The following is a 25,171-nucleotide window of genomic DNA, read 5'->3' as shown; positions in this document are numbered from 1 at the left end:
ACAGGATTAGTAGGGCAATTCGGGGACAAGGAAAGGAAATAAGAAGGAAAGCCAGAACTTGGCCCCTTCTTCCCACAGCTTAGCTTTGCCCACAGATAAACAAATGAGTACAGTAAGCAAAGTTCACCCATTTCCATGTGTAGAAGCACAAAATGATGTCAAAACTGTGCTTTAGTTTGACCTAATTTACTGACCAGAGGGAACAAACATATCTGAAACAAGGCGTTTTTCACAGTATAACGTATTTCTGGGACTTTATTACAAACAAAAGTAGCAGCAATTCTAAACTGCTGCTTTTGATCACTTGCAAAAGATTTAAAAATATGTTTCTTTGATCCGACGGGGCTTCCGTGTTAAATGTGTCCCAGAAACTTCGCTTTTGAACAGCTTTTCCGCGCAAAATGTGAAACTTGTTCTCAGATGTTTCAGGTCCCTTTAATGCCAGTTTCCAGACAGATGGAGCCCCATTTCGGAAACAAACGTGCTTTTAAGTCTTCCGATCACACTTAATCTCTGTACCAAGCCAATGGACTCTTTACTGACTTGTACAATCATTTATGTTCTGTTAGCCCACTGTATGGGAAGACGTTTGTATTTAGAATTAAACACCTTGCTCTCAGTAGAATATAAAAATGTCCTCAGAGAAGAGGAACTGTTTACCTTCACTCTGAGTCTCTTTGGCGGTATCAAATGCAGCCACTGTATGTACGCTGAAAACAACTCTTTCCTCAACGGGACAAAGTTCAAGGCTGCAGTTCTTTAAAATGCTTCACAATAAAAGCACAAAGTTACACTAAATATTAGGGGGAAAATGGATATATCTCTTACAGAAAATAAGATAAAAAGTTCAGGCGCCCATAAATAAATAAAATGAACGACTGAAGTAAATATACAGTAAAGATCGAAAGATCGATTAAAAGACCAAGCTTCCTTTACTCGCACATAAACCCTGCCTCACTGTGGGAGCATTTGTTTCTTTATTTTTCTTGTTGTTTTCCTGCTCTGAAACTTCTTCTGCTCCCTTTTTCGTTTCATCTAGTATTTTGCTTTGTTGTTTACAGCGTTATCACAAATACACAATAAATTTTTTTTATTAGGATATTTTTCCAAAAGAGAATTTTAAGCAGACACGTTCAAAAGTCTTGTATTTTATTTTCACATTATTATTAAAATAAAATTTAAGGAATGGTCAAAATTGTTTTGTTTTTATGTGGCTAAAAAAGTCGGTGGAAGTTGATTTGAGAACTGAAGGTTTTGATGTGAAATTTTAACATAAATATGTAGAGGAAATATATAATATAAAGTGTGCTGTAAAACTTGTCAACACATTCACCTGTAAAATGTTTAAATGCACAGAGATAACAGTTATTAACTGGGCTCCGTTTCAAGAAATATTTGAATTATCAAATCATTCCAATAGTTAATTTAAGTGTCGCAGTTTCTTCCCGTTCGGCGTAAGAACCCACTGAAGTCCCACAGTAAGCGGTTCAATTCAACCAACGCAGAGAGACACAAAAGAAAAATATTAGGGATCCAACAGAAAGGCGCATTCCATAATATATTGACAGCTTTCCGTTTTTCAAAGTAAAACCACTTTAAAGGTGCATTGCCACCAAAGAAGAAGAGGAAAAAATACAAAACTGAATATATTAATTGTTTGTTTCTGGCGAGAAAACACAGGTGACAAATTTTCTTTAAAAGAAATAATATTTCAAATATTTTCTGGATTTCTATAATGTTAATAATATATCGATATTATATAAAAGTTAAGAGATACATTTAAATGTTTAACTTATAAAATTCAAAACAACATGGTAGCTTTGAAAGTGAAATTTAAAATAAGAATCCCTTCAAAATCATAGTTGATTAGAAAGATAATTAATTTAAAGCGCTTTTATTTAGAAAATAAAGGCGCAACGTTCCAGCAACTCAACTGAATTTCTCAGGAGTTGTGTTTTGTACTTTTATTAAATCAACCGTTTTGTCCACCAGGCGTTCTAAAAATAAATAAATAAATAAATAAAATGTGAGAGGAAAAAAAGTCAGTCTTGGTCTTTTCTTTAAATAACACAGAGCGGGTGGAAAACTTGCAACAATACAGTTTTTTAATCTTTTTATATTTTATGCACATTGAGTTACCGCGTGTTTAAATGTACCATATAAGAAACAGTATGTACGTGTATGTGGAATTATCGATCATTCCAACAAACGGGAAATACATGAGATGTTATGCAATTTATTTTTCTTCGCTTCTTAAATCTTATTTTTCTGGAAACTATTTGGTTAGACATGTTTTTAACATTATATATATATATATATATATATATATATATATATATATATATATATATATATATATATATATATATATATATATACTCAGTTTCAGAACTTTCTAACAGCGTCCACATCTTGATTTTTTTTTTTTTTTAAATCAAGCATTTCAGGAGGTTTCTATTCGAGAAGAACTGCGCAAAAGCTTCGTGAACTACATTAATCACAGCACCGCGCAGGAACCCGGACAACAGGTAGGTCAGTGTTATTTCATTTGTTCAGTAAACTATTTATAAGCATTTGCGCTGCATTTCTTAAAAAGCTATAAACACTCCGACAGTAATACTTCCTGAGGGCTTGAGCATCATGGTTCACTACTTCTCACTTGACGATGAATATTAATATTTTAAAAAAAAAGATCTCAAGCGATATGACTGGCTGCACGCTTTCATCCTCGAAAGCTGATTGGCTAGATACAAACCACGCTGCTTGATAACTGATCCAGCTCCTGTGCTCGTAGAAAACAGCAGAGAGATGTTTCCCCCCTTATTTATTACTCCGGTCAAGAAAAAAGGCAAAAACGTGGCCGCGAAGGAAAGTCCATTTGAGTAGTGTCGCGTATTGATCTCAGGCTGAACTCTTTTTTCCACCACCACATAAAGCCTGGACACTCTTTTCTCATTATCGTCTCTTTGGAGCTGTACCTGTGTGGGAAAATGCTCCATTGTTTTATGTTGGCCCTTGGGCCCAGAACACCCAGGGGCCGACGGGCACCCAGCTTCGGCCTCCTCAGGGTAAACTGTAGTGACAGAGCACGCAGGGCCCCCTCATTAGCTCTGTGTTCATTAGAAGCAAAGAAGCTGATTTAATCTTCTCTGTCCTCCTCAATCTGGCACCACAGTCACGGTTTTAACTCCATTTTCATTCTCTTATGAAGAGTTTAACCAGCTTTTTTTTTTTTAACTAATAGAAGATTTAATAGCAAAAAGAGCTGTCAGCGGGTGCTACTGACAAGTTGGAAAAGCAGCTTTACCTTATTTGAAGACAGACTTTTATTGTAGTATTCTAAAAAGAAAATGTTTTTATATCATACAGTTTTCTTTTGCATGTGTGGATGTACTGATACAGCCATACTACAAGATCATACTAGGTTTTGTCTTAATAGTTAATTTAAAACTATTAATAAGTTATAAAAAAAAAAAAAAGCACAGCTACAGGCTACAAGCTGCAAGCTACAAGAAAAGGATGTAACGTGACACTCTTTGTTCCCTCCCTTTAGGTGTTTTCTTAAGTTGTAAAGATGTTAAAACTGAGTGATCAAGCCCAATATAAGATAAGTGCAGGAGAAAAGTTAACTGTTTTCCTGCAGGTTGTTAAATAAGGCAAATGTAAATACAACCTGACATTCACATAAAGCTATCACTGTCAGTGGAAGCAATTAGTTTGATTAAAACGCCCAATTAGTGACAATATTATAGTAAGAAATGGGCTCCAGAACACCAGACAGACTCCACTTGGCTTACGTTTCCTTACTCCATTGCAGTACAAAAAAATCAAAATTATAACGGATGCGCTCCCTTGTGTAAACACACTTGATTCCTGTTGGAAGGTGACAAACATGAACACTGTTGAGCTGAAATGACGAAATAAAGCAAATACACTTTATTTATAAATCTTGAGTTATAATTTAATACGGTACCAATATGTTAACCAATATGCTTTCACAGTACATCAGAGTGGTTGTCAAAAAGAAATAAACACAAATACACTCACACACACACACACCCACACACACACACATGCACATACACTCTAAATTCAGCAATACCCTGCAGTGGTCTGTTGTGCCATTAAGTGGCCTGGGCTCATTAATGCATGAGTTATACTGAAATAAATTTGTTTCTTGGCCTGGGAAATTAAGAGATTGTAGTTCTTATAGACCCAGTGCTCTTAAAATCTCTGAGGAAGTCAGTGTAAAAGTCCAGGAAACATAAATTCATTAGAAGTATTTGGTAATGCATTTGTCCTTAATCTCGTAGTGTCATTCGTGTTCTTCTTACCTGTCAAGGGAATATGATTTGGACTTTAACCCCTCTAAATATAAAAAACATTGGATTAAGCTATCCAACAGTCAGCTCACTGCCATGATTAGCCTCTCAGTTCAGATGAGGAAAAAAACAGAAAAGTTGAAGTGTGACAAAAATCCGGGAGAGACAAATTGCTTTGAAATAGGATTTTAAAGAGTTTAACTGGAACATTATGGCAAAAGGGAAATAATCGTATTAGCCAAGAAGTATAACGAAGAAATGACTAACGCTTGGCGCAACCGAACACTGAGCATGAGAAGTGCAGTTCTGAAATGTTTTTGCTGTTCTCATTCTTTGCATGTCAATAAGAAAACCAGAATAAGAAAACAAAGTAACTAAAACAAAGCATCAATCTCACCTTTCTGTCTCTATGCAACCGAGCAAAAAGGTTGAAGTCAGAAGAAGTCGGGTTTCAAACAATCATATTAAATCTTTCTGAAATGTTCCTTTAGTCCAAAGTGCTATGTCTGGAAGGTATGAAAACAACAACAACAACAACAACAAAAAACAGATCAACACAAGACGATCCCTGCAGTTTTCTCACTAGCTGGGGTAAAAATATGTAAAACATAAAAAAAAAGAAAAAGGGAAAAAAAAGAAAACAAAAAGGATCCAAAACATAATTTACAAGCACGATAAATATACACACAGGTCCAATAAATATTGTTTGTTATCCCAAAAACCATAGACTGTGAGAGGTCACCACACTGCAAAAAGATATCCATCTTAACCAGTCATTTCGTTTACTGACATTAGTTCCCTTTAAACAAGTGAAAATTTCTGCCAGTGCGGTCAGATCATTTCGTCATTGGTAGATTTCCTGTATTTTATGGACCCCTCTAAAAGTGGCATAATGGAAAATAAGGCAGCTAATACCTCCGGTATGATGAAAAAAGCAAATTAAATTACATTTTTACCCTTAAGATACTTTAGAGAATTTAATTCCACTGGCAGTTTTTTCTCTTGTTTAAATCAACAGAGATTTTACTATTTGAAATGACTTGATTTGAAAAGTGGGACCCTTCCTGACCTTAGTAGCACCACAGCAGCTTTTATTCTCTATTGAATAGCCATGTAAGGCCAGTTGAAGCTGCTACCAGAAAGCAGCATGTCCCTTATCAGAGTTTCTATGGGTGTTTTCCCCACCAGACGGACGAAGAAAAGCTGCTCTATGACAGAAGAAGAGACGCTGCGGAGGGAAGGCAAGCGAAGCAGCAGCTTCCCAAACCTGTTAGGCTGGTTGGGATACTGGCTCCTCACATACTCTTCTAAAGCACACTGCGATTTCTCCTGGAGACCCTCCACATGGGCCACATCTGATAGACCACAAGCATCTACAGAGAGAATGTAACACAGAAACAAATAGGCAGAAGAGAAGAGGTCAGGACCAGTGGTTCAACTGGGCATCTGAAAAATACTTCAGTTTCACGTTTATTCAGTGTTAATACAAAATCACCAAAACTCGCGATGGTACAGTCTGAATGTGGAGTTAGATGAAAAGTTACAGTGATCGAAAGTCAAAAAAGCACCAGAAAAAACAAAAATCTGTAGGTATTACTATTTACAGATATTATTTAAATCCCTGGGTAAGACATTAAAGAAGAGGTCAGGGCAGCAGAATGCCAAATATTAGTGGATGCATTTAAATATTTTATTACTTTTTAAACAGATTTGAGTGAACCTCACTAAGATGGTATCAGAACCATCAACCATAAACACAGAACACCCAATAAACTAGTTAGTCAGACATGGTTGGGTAAATGTAGAGGTTTAAAAATGTAAAATTGGATACTGTAAGAGCGCAGTGGCAGGTTGAAAATAAAACATATAGGCAAATAGTTGAGGTTTGTCAATCTGATGCCATCTGGGATCAACAATGGTGCCACTGCTCTCATCCAATCAAAAAAAAAAGAATACTCAGGGCCCAGACAAAAGGAAGGAAGCACGGCAAGAGCATTGATTGCTCTGAGTCATTTGCATTTCAACGCACACCAGACTCTTCTGTCTGTACTGTAAAACTGCAGGCCGGCTGGAAACAGGGGTTAAAGCAGGACTGTCCCAGTTTAAAAGGCACGTGCTCACATGTGCTCACGGGGACTAAAATAGACCAATAGGAAACCTTCTTTGTTTATTTTTTTACTCTGCTGCTACTTGTCCTTTTGAACCCACTCACAATCTAACAACCAAACATCCCTCTGTCATCTAAAAGGCTGTGAAGAAACTGGCATACATTTTGCATTGCAAAGTCAACTAATAGTTCCCATTGCTTTATGAACAGTACAAAAAAAGCTTCTTTATGAAGATATTTTCAAATTTAAAGATTTAAAGAATAAAATGTATTATGCAGTTACATTTACATGCTATGATCATTTTTAAAACAGTGGCAAGATTTAAATATAAAAATTTTCTTTTTAAAATAAAAAAAAACCCTCTAAATTTTAAGCCTGAAAACAAGTTTTTTTTCACTTGAAATTAATATATATATATATATATATATATATATATATATATATATATATATATATATATATATGTATGTAATAAATCACTCTGCTGAGGCACCTTTTATGTGAAGCAGCAGTGGAATATAGATGCTGTCAAATGTTTAACTCAAACCCATTTGCATAACCTATTCAGGCAGAGTATTTCATATTTTAAGGGCTGTAAGGATTTGATGCCGTTTTAAGACCATCAAACTCACTCACTCACACTTCCTCTTCAGTATTATTTTAATGCAGATAAACTGTTGCTTCAAGATCTGACAACTGTATGAGGTCACTTAAGTTCACTATGAATTCTATCAGAGGTAAAGCAGCTGGCTCAGGTTTAAAGGGAGTACTTTTCTAGAGCAAATCCAACATATATGATTTGTATTCCTTTTTTAATGACCGTTTATAACGATATCAGAGGATCATCAGACTTATGATCATACTAAAATCTGCAAAAGAATTATTTTATATAGATTTTGCTTTTAAGGTGTTTCAGAGTTTTAATACAAATTATTGATTTTTCTTTTTAGCCCCCCTCCCCAACCCCGAACGCACAGTTACCGAGTGTTATGCAAACTATTATGCCACGAGCAATAAAAAAAAATCTGTAAAATTATTTTTATAAGATTTTCTGTCGTTTTTTTGGAAATATTTATTCCTACGTTTTTCGGGCGATTTTTAAGTAACGTTCTCGTCCGCTCGCATTAATTTTGTTTTCGCTACATTTGGAAAATAATTTATTTAATTAAAATAGGATTTTAATTTTGATAGCGGTTGTTTTCTTCGTGATGGTGGCGGCACAATTCTCCTTAGATTTTAAGCTTGCGTGATTTCGCTAAAATGTCAGCCACAGCGTGTGTGGGGGTGAAAAGGTAAAGTTTACCTGTGGTGAACAGCACGATGGCCTTAATGCAGCTGTACTCCGCCGAATCCACGTGCAGCACCTTCAGCTTCTCCACCTGCTCCTGGAAGACCCGGATGTGGTCCATGAAGGCCACCACCCGGTCAGCAGACATTGGGGATGCGTGGAGACCAGCAGCGGCCAGTAGCGGGGCGGCGTGGACGGGCATGGAGCACTGGGCGGCGTTCAGGACGAACAGTTCGCTCCAGGTGAGGCGAAGAAGGGCCACCTGGTCCGGCACCTGCAGGTCCGGGAAAAAAGGGATGTTGCGGGCCCACTCCACAGCGCTGAAGAGCATCCGAGCCGCCAGCTCGCAGATGTTCTCAATGCCCAGGATGTTGTTGTTCTGCAGGCACTGAGAGCCAAACCTGGAGGTCGGGTAGGGTTCGGCCCGCAGCAGCAGAGAGATGTACCCCGACAGATAGGAGTGGCACTGCAGAGGATCCCCGTTTGTCAGAGCAAACTGGCCGTGATATGACTGGGTTGGTATTCTGCCTCTCTGGACAGCTGGAAGAAAGAAACGGCAGAAATGCCACATCACGCTAGAAGGCGATTAAAACAACGAAGATGACATTTAAAGAACCCTAAAACTAGACATCACGCACGGGACGTCATTTACAACAGCATATGTGAATTAAAACCTCGCGCTTATTTTAGTCAGATTAGGCTGGGATTCCTTTCTAATGTCAGTAGTGAGCTAGCTTATGGTTGGCTGGCTCTTCAGAAGTGGACATGGATAAGTGTTGTGGACAGCTCCTGGAAAGAAATGTCACATTCAGCTCGGTGTTGGGAGATCTAGAGCACAACCTGCAGATAATGGCGTGTGAGATTTTTTTTCCTTTCCCCCCCTCTTTTCTTTTTCTCAGCGTGTTTCTGGGTATTCAGTAGCGTTGCATTTTTTTGTTTCAAATGTATAATTGCTCCAGTTCACAGCCCAGATTCCGTTTTCAGTTAATGCTCTCTAATATCATCAAGTGAGTAGGCTTATTGTAACTTAATTATTTATTTTTTGGCTGTGAAATCTCTAATAGCCTAAACTTTAATAAACTTTCACATTTAGACAACAAAGCAGACTCTTAGTAGACTAGTGTAGGCTGCGGTCTGGGCCTAGTGCTGTATATGAAAAGCATGCATAATGAATAAGAGCAGACACACATGGTCCGCACGAGCACATCATTTAAAAATGTATTTTACATTTTTATGGCTACAATTTAAACGAAAAAAAGGCACTGAAACTAAAGTTAAATATATCTACTGCCGAATGTGAACTCCTGACATTTAAAGCTTCTGCAGACTCACACTCACCGGGGATGATGGACATAAAGCGGAAGGGGAGCAACAATAGTGCACCTAACATGCTACAGGATGCTAGCGGGAACATCTGTAATAATGTGTAATATTACACACTGAGGTCTACACAATATAAAGCTATAGTACCCGAGACAAAATAAATAATTATACACCGCGTATTTAAAAAAAAAAAATATAGACATTATTAAATGAATAAAATATCCCTAGTGTCAAACAAAGGCAACATGTGGCGATGGTAAGGCTCCTGGGTCCACAAAGAAATATGTAAACATAAGCTAGGCTACACATATGTAGCATCCACACAACTAGATATGGGGCAGATATGCGTTCAAACATAAAAGAGTGCTGCATGTGAAAGTGTTATGGATGTGATAGTACCAGTAATAACAGTTTGATGCCAGCGCGTACCTTCTCTCCTCATGCCGACTTTGAGGCATTTCTTGAGGCGACAGTACTGGCACTGGTTGCGGTGGTGCTGGTCTATGGGACAGTTCCTGTTGGCCCTGCAGGTGTAGGTCAGGTTTCTCCTGACGCTGCGTTTAAAGAAGCTCTTACATCCTTCGCATGTGAACTGTCCATAGTGCTTCCCGCTGGATTTATCCCCGCACACGATGCACTCGATCTGCTGGCTCTGCTGTTTGTCCATGGACAAGGAGGAGGAGGAGGAGGAAGAGGAGGTGCTGTTGTTATTGTTGGTGGTGGTCGCGACGGTGTTGCCGGACGGATTGGACGGCGGTGCTCCCTGAGGTGCAGCTGCTGTTTGGGGTATTTCCAGAGAAGGCGCCGGGTTCATGTGTCCCGTCAGCTCTCCGGGCAGAGACAGAGGTGCAACCTGAGACACCGGGGAGGAAAGAGTCCCCTGAGAGTCCCCGACCGCCTCGGTGTTTCTCCACGCTACCATCGCCATTTCGACTTTCTCCAAAACTTTTTTTGCGCCCAACTTCGTTTTTACGCGATAATTAACTCACACGTACTGTCGGCATCAATAGCTAATACACAGTCATGGGAAACTGCGGCATTGTTTGACGAAACGAAATACAATTTCAAATAAAATAAATAAAAGCGAGCTCATAGGATAACGGCAGAAAATTAAAACGAGTTCACAAGTGAAGATTGAGCAGTCACCCAGAAGCAGCTGCTGGCGCGGACAAAATCCAAAAAGACAGCTTCATTCAAACCGTCATAGTGCGCTATAGCATCCACAGAGGGGGGGAAATAAAGACGGAGCCATCCACACAGGGAGGAAACGTTATCCCCAAAATATACAATCTGATCCTTTCTGTTCTGTGTGTCCAGCTTTAAACAGAATGCCGTGCGAGCAGATCCTTCATTAGGGATGGAGTCACGCGACCAGGCTTTCCAGACGCTCCCTGCTCTCCCGATCAGTAAGAAGTTACATTAAAAAGACATCAGGGCGAGAGAGAGAGAGAGAGAGAGAGAGAGAGTCAAAGAGGGGGAGTGATGGATGTTGATTTTGACGATGCTTTGCTCCGGGACGGAGGAGGAGAGTGATGCGCCCGCACGTCACCGGCTGTGAATCGGTGACGCGGGTTTGGGGCGGAGTTAACGCGTGGAGAAGCTGGTCTCGGAGCAGCAGTGCGGGGGTTCAGCTGACTTTAAAGAGGGTAAGAGTTCACATCCTCCCTGTTATGTTTTCTGCTTTCCCTCCCTGTCCAATCGCTCGCTCTCTCTCTCTCATGTGTGCGCACACGAACGGGTTTTTTCTGTTTGTTTTTTTTATTTTGTTTTTTGCACTATGACTACTTACTTGCCGTGAATCGGTCAAACCACAGTTTGCATCATATCACCCATAATGTATATTATGAGTACTCATGTTATACTGGTACTGTAACGTGCGGTGGAGATGAAGCCAGCCGCGGAGGTGTGCAGGTGGATAGCGAATGAGCAACAGCTTCTGACTTTCCAAAAAGTACTCATTTATTTACAATATCAAAAATAAGTGCTACCTCTACCACACATTACTGAAGAGCACACTAGTCCGCGTACACACGGGAGCATCCATTACAGGAGGAGTGCGAAGAAGAACAAAAAAGGGGGTGACACCAGTCGTGAGACAGGAGGCGCCGCCATGTGGTGATACACTGCATTACGATAGCAACTGTTACATAGTCCCCCCTGGTGAGAAAAAGGCTGTCCTCAGCCATACACAGCTGGAAAAGCACACACCACACCTAACAGTACCCTATACATAGAGGTTACAGCTAAGATTAGTGCACACACAGGGCAAAAGACCATTTAAAAATGAAACTGGTGAAAATAAGACGAACATGTACAGTGGAAAATCAGTCTTCTTAGTTTTTTCACTTTTTCTTTTTTTTTGTTTTTAAAGTAAATGCCAAGAATGAACCTTAACGCACTAAAGAGCCATAAAACTGGATTAAGTAGAGCAAACAGAAACATCTACATATCATGACTCAAAGTAGCAATGCAACAAGACAGCATCAAACAGGTTTAACCAGAACATTTCACTTCAGATCAAGCCTGGTTGTGTGAAAATCATTAGTCCATCTTTTGTTGCTCCAGCCAGACGTAACTCTGGGGCAACGTCTGAGCCTGAGATTGTAATGTCCACCAGCAGCTGGGTGCTGGACAGATCTGGGTGAAACACTCTCTGGAACAGCGCCCACACCAGAAGAAGAGTCAATGTCCGGTAAATCAAAGGGGAATGGCTCAGAGCCAATGTCAGTGTCTGCAGGGGGGCCAGGGTGGGCCTGAGAGTCAGAGTTCAGACCCTCTGCGGTCTCTCTCTCGGCAGGCGATGAAACAGAATGTTCTTTGGAAGTGAGAGAGTCCCAGGTATGGAACGGTTGCATGTTCACAACATGATAAACACCTGCATCCACACCGGAGTCCACCCAAGTGAGCCTGTAATTAACATCACTGAGTCTCTGAGATACACACAATGGTCCCTGAAACAGTGGTGCAAGTTTAGCAGTAAAGTTAGACTGAGCATCTGACCTGGGGTGTGTCTTAACTCTCACAAGGTCACCAACACGAAACGTGGCATGTCGATGTCTCAAGTCATAGTAATGTTTTTGTCTGTCATGGCTATAGTCCAAAGCTGCTTTGGCGTGGTCGTGAGCTTCCTGCAGGGAGGCTCTCAGAGTCTCAGGGTAAGGCACACCCGGTTCATCAACACCTGCTGTAGAAGGCTGAGTGATAAGGTCAAGCGGGGTGTCTAACTCACGACCATAAAGCATCATGGCAGGAGTCAAACCTGTACTGTCATGAGGGGCGGTGCGCAGAGCAAAGCAAATCTGAGGGAGAAACTTGTCCCATGATGTGTGCTTATCACCTACATAAGCGCGGATTGCAGTTTTCAGAGTCCGGTTGACGCGTTCAGTAGCATTTGTCTGAGGGTGATATGCCGTAGTGAGTCTGTGCACCGAGCCTAATGCAGAAACAACATGTTCAAAAAGCTCACTCACAAAAGGAGACCCTCTGTCAGAAATCAGGTAAGTGGGTGTACCATGTCTAGCAAAAATGTCAGTGACGAATTTACCAGCTGCTACCTGAGATGTAGCTTCTTTGACAGCACTGGCTTCAACCCATTTAGTCAAATAGTCAACAAACACGATCAAATAAGCATTACCAGTGGGGGTGCGGGGAAGTGGCCCAACAAAATCCACACCCACATACTCCCAGGGTTTCTGGGGGACAATGGGAACCATAAGACCGGCTGCTTTTTTTTGACTTGGCTTGGTGAGTTGGCACACTGAGCATGAAATCACATAGTGTTTCACATCAGCTGCCATTTTGGGCCAGAAAAACCTAAAACGCAGTCTAGCCAATGTCTTAGAAACACCCAAGTGACCTGCTGTGGGGTGGTCGTGGTAATAGTCCAGCAAGGTGCCTCTAATGGAAGTAGGGGCAAACAGTTTCAGCTCTTTCAAAGGGTGCAAAGCACATGTGGACTTGGGTTCTCTGTGATACAAAAGAGAGTCATACACAACATACTGTAACAAGGTGGCATTGTCCGAGCTGTTCAGAGAGTCTGCTTCAATGTCTCTGAGGAGTGGACCTGTGACATGATCGTCTAACTGCAGCTGTCTCAATTGTGAACGGTCAGCCAGAATGACGGGGGGCAGAGTACGAATGTCCAGGCTGCCCATAACAGCATGATCTGGTAAAAGATCAGTCGGCCTGTTACAGGTCAGAGGCAAAGGGTTGCGTGACAGTGCGTCGGGAACTTTGTTCTGTGCACCAGGTTTGTGCACTATTGTGAAATCAAAGTCCTGCAAACGAAGTGACCAGCGGGCGAGTCGGCCCGTTGGGTTTTGACGAGACATGAGCCACCTGAGACTGTTGTGGTCAGTGAAGATAGTAACATGAACACCTTCAACATACAGGCGGAAGTGTTCCAGAGCCCATATCACAGCGAGGCACTCCTTCTCTGAAGTGCAGTAGGGGAGTTCAGCTTTGTGAAGGGAGCGACTAGCAAAAGCCACAACGTACTCACGACCCTTGTCATCCTTTTGCATCAACACTGCCCCAAGACCAATGTCACATGCATCGGCGTGAATGGAAAAGGGACGGTTGAAGTCTGGAAATGACAGGATCGGGGCTGATGTGACATGATCCTTCAAAGTGTCCATGGCCCTTCGACAGCTGTCGTCCCAGTGGAAAGCATTGTCCTTTCTGGTGATGGCGTGAAGAGGTTCGGCATGGCGGGCATAATTCTGAATGAAGCGTCGATAATAGCCAGTCAAGCCAAGGAACTGACGGACGTGTTTCACTGAGGTTGGGGTATCAAACTCCTTAACCGCCTTTACTTTGTCTGGATCGGGCTTAACACCTGATGATGTGATGCGGTACCCGAGAAAGGTGAATTCATCGAGGCAGAATTGGCACTTTTTGAGCTTCAATGACAAGCCAGCAGCCTGGAGTCTGCCCAGCACCTCCTCAAGATCCACTAAGTGCTGTTCAAAGGTAGGTGAGGCGATAACAATGTCATCCAGGTAGACTGCGCACGTTTTGTAAATGAGGCCAGCAAGCACAGAGTTCATGAGTCTCTGAAAAGTTGCAGGTGCGTTGCAGAGCCCAAAGGGCAGCACCCGAAACTGGAAGAGACCGCAGTGAGAGATGAAGGCAGTTTTAGGCTTCGAGTCCTCTGCTACAGCAACCTGCCAATAGCCTCGCGCTAAGTCCAATGTCGAGACAAACTTTCCTCTTGCCAGAAAGTCCAAAGACTCATCTACACGAGGCAGGGGATAAGAGTCTTTTCGGGTAACTTGGTTGAGCCCTCGAAAGTCCACACAAAACCTTGGTTCCGTGGCCGCTCTATTTACAATGACTACAGGAGCTGCCCAAGGGCTTGTGGAAGGTTCAATGATGTTGTCCTTCAACATTTGTTGTACTTGTTCTTCAATCACACGTTTCTTAGCAGGTGACGTGCGATAGGGTGGGAGATTGACAGGTGTTGCATTGCCAGTCTCTATGGCGTGCTCAGTGAGAGCCGTTCGACCAAGTTGACCATCAAACAAGGAGCTAAACTTGCTGAGCAGATTGAGTAAAGCATCCTTGTTGTTCTCTGAGAGACTTGCTTCAGACAGTTTGGCTGTTAAGTCTGAGCGAACCAAGTCCAAAGACATCAGTGTTCCAGGTGAATGTGAGTAATCATTTTGAAGGTCCTCTTCATCGTCTGCGAGTGGGCAGGGGATGTCCTCAATGTAGACGGTTCTAGTGGGAATGTGAATAGAAACAGAAGCTCTTGCCATAAAATCCATTCCCAGAATGAAAGGAGAGGACAAATCTGGTATTATTGCAAAACGCTGGTAAAAGTTCTTGTTCATGAATCCAATATTGAGCCAAATAACACCGTCAGGGATACAGGGAGCATTATTGGCAAGGTTAACTGCAGGACCATTCCACTCACTTGTGTTTCTAGGGTGAGAGTCATTTACTTGAATGAGATCTGTTCGTACAGCCGAGAGGGAAGCACCCGTGTCGAGGGTAGCATCCACAGATGAAGCATTGAAGTTCACTTTCGTTCTTAGTGGGGTATTCCAGTGGACTTGTGAAAAATTGTCTTCCAAGTGTCCAAGACTGTGTCCACCCTGTAGTGAATCGGGCGTGTGAGGCTCCGTTAGTAACTGGGGGAAGGTTGGCCTCTGTGAAATGTCCTCCCCCCCCTGTAGTTTCCCGACTGCCTGTATTGTGGCTGGGATGTGGTGCTGCTTAATTCCACCTTTTCATGGCCAGGGTCAGAGGGGCCAGGTGCCGGCAATGGCTGGACTGGGCCATGCCTAGCGGTGTTCGAGGCTCGTTGTGGCAAATGAGGTTGGGTGTTACAGTTTGGGCAGGTGCGTGTGGTGAACCCTGGCTGAGAGCATTTGAAGCAGTAAGGTTCAGGCTTATAGTTGTCTTTGCTACATAAAGCAGGCTGTGGTCTTTGTGGTCCAAGCACTGAGTGAAGCTCATGAGCACGTAGCAGCAGGTCCATTACAGAAGTGACATTAGCGCCATACAGGGCAACTCTGTATTTTTCAAGAGCATGTTTACTAATTAGGTCGATTCTGTCTTTTTCAGGTGGAGGACTCTTCAGTTTGTCAAACTCACTCAACATGTGGGCAACAAAGGTTGGGAGTGGTTCGTCCTGAGCCTGAACACGATCCAAAATTCCTCTCAGGATGCGTTCTTGGTTGTCGGAGGGCAGAAAAACTGTCTTAAACAGTTGACAGAATTGAGCCCATGATGTGATGTGGGAGCTCAATGCCTTGAACCATTTCCCGGGCTCTTTTGCAAGAAAGTGTGGCAGTTCGTTTAGCAATTGCCCATCGGTTAGGTTCAATGAGGCTTTGTATGTGCCAACTGCATTTAACCAGTCCTCAGGTTGCACTTTGCCGTCCCCAGCATACACAGGAGGCTCCAGTTTTGCGTGATGTAAAGCTGCCGCAATCACTCTGGAAGTGCTGCTGAGCTCAAGTGAGTGAGATGGGAGAAAAGGATTTGTAGGTTGAAATGGGTTGCTGGGCAGGAACGGATTGGTACTGTTGGTGGGTTCAGTTTTGTCTCTCGCAGGAACATGAGGTGTCGATGTGGCCATTGGGAAAACAGGAGACTGTGGGACTGCAGGAGGGGGAGAGCTCCCCATTGTGAGTTGGTCCCACTGCCTTAGTAAACTCTGCTGTATGTTCAGTGAGTCACGTAAACAATCACTAAGCTTATTCACCTCAGTTCTTAACTCCACCACTTGTTGGCTAAGGCTAGGAGTCACATTTTCAACTATCTGGCGCATAGGTAACGAGGTAAGTTCCATGTCTGAGTCAGAGTCGTCTGGGCAGTGTGCCATTGTGATTTCAAAAAAATTAAGCCGCTCCAGGGCACAGTGTAGTTATTGATATAGTAGTAAAAGAGTCAGATCAGACTAGAAAGACAAAAATGCAAAGATTAATTTTAAATCGTTTCGTTATACTGAGCCGAAGACCAGCACCAACGGTTGTAGTCGGCCAAGTTCTCACTTACATGTGCTACAGTCAGTCTCAGCAGAGGGAAAGGGGAATGGAAAGCCAGCAGAAATGTTCATGTCCAGGCTCTCCACAGAAGAATTAATCCTTAGAAGACGAAACCAACAGCACGTCCAAATAACAAATCCAAGGAGTCCATTCGCGTCGCGGAGTCAGCTTCTCTCTTTTTCTTTCTCCCAAGCAGAGCAGCGGCACACCGCGGTATCCAGAAATTAGTCGGGTCCCACCTGAGCTGAGGCTGCGGCCATGGCTGGAGAAAACGTCCGAGCGTCCGCAAAACTTGGGGGATTTCCGAGACAGTTCACGTGCTAGAAGAGAAGAATCCTCGGCGGGATGCAAAAATCGTCTGAAGTCCAAGGGGAAAAAGTTCGGGCGCCAGTTGTAACGTGCGGTGGAGATGAAGCCAGCCGCGGAGGTGTGCAGGTGGATAGCGAATGAGCAACAGCTTCTGACTTTCCAAAAAGTACTCATTTATTTACAATATCAAAAATAAGTGCTACCTCTACCACACATTACTGAAGAGCACACTAGTCCGCGTACACACGGGAGCATCCATTACAGGAGGAGTGCGAAGAAGAACAAAAAAGGGGGTGACACCAGTCGTGAGACAGGAGGCGCCGCCATGTGGTGATACACTGCATTACGATAGCAACTGTTACAGTACATAAAGAGACTGCTTCTGCCCGCCAATTCAGATTCTAAATGCAGTTATTTGATGCCACCTAGTGTCGTCAGTAAATTACGCAGAAAAATTCCCTTTTTTAGATCCACTTCACTCACAAAAAGAGATAGATTTTATACATTTCTTTTATAAACAATACATTTAATGCACCTCTCCTCTGCCCTGTCTTAGCTGCAGTCACTTTGTGGACTTTGTAATCACGTAATCATCCACTCACACCAAATGATTAATCAGATAAGAAGACATTTTTAGAAATTACTAAAACCTTTTCTTTTTTTCTTTCTTTCTTTCTTGAGAGAGAACGTTTACAAGTTAGTTTATGTATGGGTGAGATACATATTGGACTTTTAGCTTTCATCAGTAAACTTGCCAAACATCCTCACTTCCAGTGCAGATTTACTGTAAAAAGATTGTTGTGAAATGCTCAGTATAAACACACAAAAATTATTATTTTAGCACAGGCTGTAAAATCTATTCTAAATATAAATTAAACAAACCGAATAAATAAACTGATGTTATCCCTCCTCAAATAGCAATAATACAAAGATATATGGGAATTAAATATATACAAGAAAACCAGTGGCTACATGTCTAGCTGAAGAGATGACACCTTCACATGCGCCTCTGCCCTTTCTGTCTCTCATGTTCATGATCTATTGAATTTCACTCAGAGCAGCTGCATTGGCGCATACACTACTTGATATCCATAAAGCTACTGCATTTTTCAGAGTAGATTTGGTGACTTTGATTATGGTATTAAACTCAGTGTTGCTGTGCGTCTCCATACAGTTGCATTGTTTGATTTTGGTGTATTTACGTGTAGCACAACCATTCTTTTCATTTGTTGTGGATTTCTCAAATGGAATCAGTCTGATGTCCATGGATGTCTTTGATGGCAAGTCAGTGCCATGTAAAAATGTCTGTATGGCCATTTCACTGTTGACTCATGCTCCATGAGTCCTGAGGCTGAGTGTGCTGTCACGTTCTTCCAGACGGCCAGAGCTGCAGTCATCCAGCGACTGCTCGCACACAAAACAAGCCTTGCCCCGCCTGCTAACAAAACACACGGCTGATGTCCAATACCAATCAGCAGTGGAAGGTCAAGGCTAAAGTGTTTACCACACTGAATGTGGATGATGCATTCCTTCACACTGTTTATTTCACTGACCTCTCCCCTCCCCCGCTCTCCCTCATGATGGGTCCGGTTAATATTAATCACAGATTTAGGAGTTTACAGATGATAAATCCCTCCTGTTTTTGGTGATCTGGTGCCCTTTATGACTTATCACCAGTGGGGGAGCTGAAAGCGAGATAATTGGAAACAAAATGAGGGAGAGTTTGGCCAGGAGAGACCTGCTGTGTGGGCAAAACCACCAGGATATGACTGTTTGCAGTGCAGTGGGAGGCAGCTCTGGCTTCCTGCTCAGAAATCTGCAGAATGTTTCTAATGCAAGCTTGATGTCACTTTACTGAAAATTTGCTCTTATAATTCTGAACATGACAAACATTGGTCAAGCTAAAATCTGAAAAAAATATAGTGTGAAGGTGGTTGATGAGTTTATATGACATGAGAAAACTACGTTCAGCAGGTAATATGATGAAGCGTATTGTCAAGGAATTACTTGACCAAAAGAGCTTTTAGAAAAGCACACATTATAGTCTTCTAGGAATATCCGGTAGTATTCTCAGCTTTGGCAGTGAATGGGTGTGGTGTAAAGTCATTACGGTAACAAGATTAATGGTTGTGAGCTAAAAGTGCACGGTAGCCTTTCAGATCCTGCAGTGGATGTCTTCTGTTTGTGTTTTAGCAGTGACTGTGTGTAAGTGTGCAGATTCCGAAATGTCATGACCTGACCCAGAGGCCATGATGTAGAAACAAACCATTGCAAATCAAATTGTCCAATTTACCTGCAAAATAACAACTCAATATCTGAACTGTACCCACAGCAAAGTGAAATGTGTAGTGTCTGGATGTGGTTGGGCGAGGCAAAATACATCAATATTTTAAAAAAAATAATCAGAATAAAATAAAAACAAAGGGATTGTGCATGTGGAGAAAAGGTTATGGTCAGCATATAACCAGTCCTAAGTTCAAAAGTGAAATATACATGAGCATTAGCATGATTTCTGGAAAAGAAAGAAACATTTGCCATTTTGTGAGCGGAAAGCAAATTAATTATTACATCTAGCTTCTACCAGTTATTTAATTATGTGGAATAAATGTGCATCCACTTTTATTTCAAAGGATAGTCCCTATATCCCTGTGATATTTCGATTGTTTAAATACTAATGAAGAATTAATCACAGTTTGTGTCTAACCAGATTTTTCTGAAAAGAAACCTAATCCAGTTACACAAGTTTCAACCTTATATTTATCAAACTTATCAACAACCTAGAATTTTATATCTGATAACTTACTTACAATCTTGCAAAATAAGCTCAATGTGCTTTTGTTAAAAAAAAACAATTAACACCAAAAAATCACAGTAAGCTCCGGAGAATACAGAGAATATGATCCCCGTGACTCTTCTGACTGCAATTGTGTGGGAAGTGTCTAAAGTGCAAGCCTGTCACAATTAGTTTGCTTTAAATTTTATTTTTGAGAATACATCCAACTTTTCTGACACACAGAACAACTTCATCTTGAATAAAATTTCTAGAGTTTTTAACCTGAATACAGTGGGAATCAAGTTTCTGTGAATAAGCAGATGTACACTAGACATTTACTGAATTTTACATGTTAAATTAAACTATAATAAGAAGTGTTAACAACAAAGTTTTACTTATTAAAACAAGACATTTAAAAAATGAGCAAAAGTTGATTTTCATGCATTTTACAGTTAAAGAACAAGGAAGTTTCTGCTACAGATTGTTGAACCGGAGCAACAATTAATATTAAAATCAGTATCTTACATTATCATTTATAGCAATTGTAATTTTTACAGTAACTAGTGACTAAAACCTTTTCATGTTTATGTCTCTGGTAATAGATGCTGGACAGTAAAGAGAGCCTGTAGATTGTCACCCTGCTGTGAACCTTGGCAGCCACTGAAACAAAGCTGGTACCTCTTAGGCTCTTTAGCCGGTTCACATCCTGGTCAGAGAGCAACAATAGTTAGTGAGTTAGATTAACACGGCACAGCATGTGCACACCTTTTATTAACCCCAGACAGCTGACCTCTGACTCCTTCAGGCCAACTGCAGAATTCTTCATGAGGTGGATTTCACGCTTGAGAGACACATTGTGCTACAGGTCAGTGTGCAGTTATAACGCACCGCTAACGCTCGTCTCACTCATGAACAGATTCATCCTGGCGAAATGTTGGGATCCTCATTAGGAATTGTACAAAATCCTACTTAACCTTTGACCTCACTCAGACTAGCACTCATTATCTCGTATGAGATTAACCCACATTGCTTTGTAAATGATAGAATCAACTCAACTCAGCTTTGAACTGTAAACAGTTTTGAAACTGATCAAATAAGATAACATTTTAAACAAGACATATGCTTTAGTCAAACCTTTTAATGTGGACTGCACACATTTCTGACCTGTTTATGCATAAGAGAACTAAAGATGACTGTATTATTATTGTAACATTTTGCAGTATTTTAATATTTAAGTGCAAAATTTGAGGCATATTTGCTGGTAGCCTTTCAGTTGATGCTGATAGAGGTCTTTCGAATGAAAGGATCGCATAATTAGTTTGACAGGTTTGTTTATGCCATTACAAAATATTTTTATTGTCCAGTCTCTAAAGTCATGGATAATGAGGGCAATAACATGATGAGTTTCTTACATTGTTGTGTTTTGTTTTTCAGGTGTTAAGGCCAAATAAATTCCCAGGGGGGCGCTGTGCACACCTTACCGTCCGGGTGGAGGCACTAAGTGGTTAATTAAGTGGAATGGAAGAGGATAAAGACATAATTCAAACTTTACTTTAAGATAATATACTTAAGTGTGATTTTTTTGTGCATTTTTATTATTATTTGTGCATCTTAGATTTTTCTTTAGCCTAATTTAGCAAATCATATCACATTCAGTTCATGGGTTAATCAGTGGCAGTCTGAAAGGGCTGCCACTTGTGGTTAACAGTGCTTTTAGTTACCTTAGGACATAGGATTGCTTTCGTTTGTTTATTAACAGCTTTGTTTAAAAGTTTGGTACTGATCTTGAGGAAGACTTTACCAGAGGTGAGGTTCAGCTCAACTTAGAAGTGATTCATTTATAGAGCTTGATCTAGTTCTGGATCTACACATTTCTGAGATGCTCCTTTAGCAATGTGATCAAATTGCGCATTTTATGTAATTTCGTCACAAAGAGAAATACGCCCCCCAATTTTTTAAAAATTATTTTAAATGAAAACATAAGAAACTAATACAGATCTAAATGTCTTTCTGATCCAGAAGATCATTTAGCCTCAATGAAGATTCAGTTAAATCTTTAATGTTGATGAATAAACACCTTGGTCTGCACTTTATCTCTCTTGTGTCTCGTGCTTTAAGTCAAACTCTGCTTACCATTTTATAAATTCAAATTTATCTACTTTTACTTTTTTACTTCTGACTTTATTTACCCCATAGTTTTATATGCACAAGTCAACGTTATATACAGTTAAAATTGTGACTGACCATAACAGTGTCGTCAGTAATCTTTTAGTCAGTTTACATCAGAAAACATCTGTGTTAATGAGTAATTACTACAGTTTTTAACTGTAATGTACAAGAAGCTGAATCACAGTAACTAACAATAAATAGTGAAGTTAAGAATACAAATATATAGAGAGCAATATTTATGATTAACATAACAAACAATGCAAAAAATATTACAGGTGTGATTTTATTATTATTATTATTATTATTATTTATCAGGAAATGAAGAGTTTCAAACACACTCACTTTTCATGACAGGCTTTTTTTTTTTTTCAACATGGCATCAAAGAATTAGTTGAGTGTTTTAACAGCTGTCATGTGGCTGGCCATGTGTCATTTATGCTGGTGGTTTTTCTTGCCCTAGTTAGTGAGATGCAGTGATATTCTTAAAATGCAGCTGTGAGGCAGGCTGGGAGGATTTGCTGTCTCTAGGAAGTTTCTTTGTGCTTGATCAGTTGATCTGTGGCCACTGCGGGGAGGTAATGCTGGGATGTTTTGATGTACTGGATGCTACATTAGTTCAGACGGCAGTGTGAAGGCCAGAAGGGACATGGACAGTTGGGGGCTAAGTGTGAATGAGACAGAAATTTAAAGAAACCAAAGAGTCTTTCTTGGTACTTTCCAAGGTCAGGTGGCATACATGACTATAATTCAGAGAGACTGTGCTTTTGCATCTGTCTGCATCGAAGGAAAAGTTATCGAAAGCAGGCTGAAAGTGTAGTCCTTTAGAAAAAAGGCATTATGTATTGAAAATTGGATAAAGTATAATGTTTTTTTTTTTTTAATTGGCACTTGAATTGTGAAATGGTGAGATTTTGCAACCACTTTTTTCTCCACCACCCACTTAGCACTGACTTGCTTCTACATTTTCGCAGCTCAAACACACCAGACACAAACCCTCCCTCTCACTTTTCTACCAGAAGACCAAATGTCATTCACAGCAAAGACATTTCTTTTGTCCTTCACAGCACCACATTTCCTCAGACTGAGAACACTGTCCGGTATTTTGATTGATCATGTATTTGTATCTATTCATAGAGGCCAGATTCATCATTCCAATTTGTCAAGTTGCTGGTGTGCCAAGTTAATTATGTGCAGGAAAGCCAGAAAAAAGAGGACAGCCTCCTGTTTAGACTCATCTGAGGTTTCCCTACCTCACCTCGTCTCCAAACGAGCAGCCAAAGCTTCACTGGACTGCTGGAGCTGTTTGGCACCATGGGTAATTAGTGTGATGAATGCTTTAGTGGAACAAATAGTGGCAGTCGGCTGTCTCGCTCATCGTGTGGCTGTGCTGTCATAGCTCTGGGGCTGCGAGCTCATCAGGGTAATGGATGATTCTGCAACAGAGCCATCCCTCAAACAACAGCGCCACCACTGAGCAGGAAACGGGCCTCTTTTTTTAGTCGACAAAAAAAAACCTTGAGTCTTGAAGGTATATGGATGTCAAGTGCTTTTTAGAAGGTTACCAACAACCAGTAACAGTTAAATCTGGAAAAATGAAATTGAAGTATCTCGTGAGGTATAATCGGGTGAAATGTAAAAGAATAGCCCAGTGCATTATTCTAAATATGCATTTTTTCTCTCTAAATAGGGCTAAATATATGGATATTCAAACATCTTACTAATCCTCTGTGGGATTCTGTCCTATGCCTGGGCTGTAGAGCTGTCGCCGTAGAAATGATGGATCACATTATTAGATTAGGGGAAAGCAAGGACGGGCTACAACTGGATTTGCAATTCAGAGTCTCTTTTGTATATGGACCTTTTCTGCATCAAAGGAATGGCCCTAATTGGGCCTCTGTCATTGAGTCAGAGATTGTTTTTTAACAATGCAGGAAACCTTGCAATAAATCAGGTCAGCTGTCTGAGCCACGTCACTGGACAAGGCATTAGTCAGATATGCAGAATGTTCTCTTTGCATACAATGTAAAAAGAATTCATCATCATTTACGAGCACAGTTGCAAGCCCACATCTCCTAATTCTTCCAACAAACGAAGGACATATGGTGATTTTTGTCTCTTGGATGAACCCCAGGGCAGAGGCAGCCTTGAAGGTCTGGCTCTGTGTGCTGTCATTTGAGTACCAGCTAATGGCTTATGCTTACTCTGTGCTTTGACTTTTCAACCCACTGTGACAGAATAATATGATTCACATAAGGGTGAATTCTCAACCATGTCATCCATGTAGCGGAAGCTGCCGCAGACAGGTAATCCATAGCTGTATCAGGGAAAAAAACACCAGTTCACTGAATTGTTTCGATGGCAGCCAGACCCAAGGCTAACAGAGCATGAGAGACAGGCGAGGTCGTGGAAAGGTTATTTTTTAGGTTCAGGAGGTGAGACTTTGGGGACGTGGACACGTCAGTCTTGCAGAGTCCGCGGGTCAATGTGAAGACAAGTGGAAGACACATTTCTCTGTCAGCACGCAGAGAGCCCGCACGGGTTCAGGCTTTTGTCGTGAAGTCCCAAGTCATTGAGTCAATAGCCAAGGAACATGACACAACCTCTCACAGTCACACGGCATCAAGCGGAACAGGGAATGGCATGCTTTCCATTTCACTGCACCGTGGCCCTGGCGAGACCTCGTCTGCACTCGAGAAACAGGAGAGCTCTCAGCCCAGGCTCTCGCATAAAAGCAACGCAGCAACCTGGCCCCGAACACGTACCTGGCTCGCTCACAGCAGCAGTACAAGATGATTCACCGGTCAATCCATAACCCCGGCTATTATCTCCACTGGCTGCTGTAGCGCGGCGAGATGCCTGTGGATAACCAGAGGGCTTGGATGAAAGGAAATTAGATCATGGCAAAGCACCAGCACATTTCGATTAAACTGATGTCAGGATTTATCTTCTTCCGTCAGTGCATTTAGATGGGAAAAGAAAATGTAACCTTTAACCCCGGCTGATCAAGCACTGACCGAGTGAATAGCCCTTTATCACAAGAATAGCGTTACATGCAATGTAACAAACTACATCATTTTGTCTGCGTGTGAGAAGAGTGAATAAAAAAATACATATCTTGTATGCTGCATCATTATCTAGTGCTGCCTTTAGCAACATTCTATTTGTGACATTTAAACAATACAAACGTGTTCTCTTCACAGGCTGCATGTTTATAGAGCATTGCTTATTTTTCATCCAATTAACAGTGCTAAAAAAAAATCACTTCTATGTTTTTAATCATAATATGATAAATTAGATTTATCATGGGCCAGGCTGGAAACCAGCACCACAACAATGCTCAATCTTTAGACCACTGCTGTAGCATCATAGCAATGTGGCTCTTT

General features: G+C 41.3%; 1 protein-coding gene across 2 annotated transcripts; it reads right to left on the bottom strand.

The window, feature by feature from the left end:
- Positions 1-4,914: 4,914 nt before the first annotated feature.
- LOC308397961 (COUP transcription factor 2-like) lies at positions 4,915-10,671 on the bottom strand. 2 transcript variants are annotated; one of them, XM_080884281.1, is made up of 3 exons: positions 9,441-10,671; positions 7,734-8,258; positions 4,915-5,695 (listed from the first exon to the last, which is right to left on the bottom strand). In XM_080884281.1, exons 1-3 carry the CDS (start codon positions 9,967-9,969, stop codon positions 5,421-5,423), a joined length of 1,329 nt encoding a protein of 442 aa, XP_080740407.1. In that variant the 5' UTR covers positions 9,970-10,671; the 3' UTR covers positions 4,915-5,420. The 2 variants fall into 2 exon arrangements, with proteins under 2 accessions (XP_080740407.1, XP_080740408.1); XM_080884282.1 differs by having other exon boundaries at positions 9,471-10,524.
- Positions 10,672-25,171: the final 14,500 nt, after the last annotated feature.

Source organism: Rhamphochromis sp. 'chilingali', assembly GCF_963969265.1.
Source record: "Rhamphochromis sp. 'chilingali' genome assembly, chromosome: 6".
Taxonomy (NCBI): Eukaryota; Metazoa; Chordata; class Actinopteri; order Cichliformes; family Cichlidae; genus Rhamphochromis; species Rhamphochromis sp. 'chilingali'.
This window is presented reverse-complemented; position numbering and strand designations above follow the sequence as displayed.

What these genes read in the sequence shown, in the direction of transcription:
- LOC308397961 (XM_080884281.1), bottom strand. Translation starts at nt 9,969, where the DNA reads ATGGCGATGGTAGCGTGGAGAAACACCGAGGCGGTCGGGGACTCTCAG. An exon ending in GCATCAAACTGTTATTACTG is followed by an intron (nt 8,259 to 9,440) that starts GTACTATCACAT and finishes TCTTTCTTCCAG; the next exon opens with CTGTCCAGAGAGGCAGAATA. An exon ending in CATCGTGCTGTTCACCACAG is followed by an intron (nt 5,696 to 7,733) that starts GTAAACTTTACC and finishes TTCTCTCTGTAG; the next exon opens with ATGCTTGTGGTCTATCAGAT.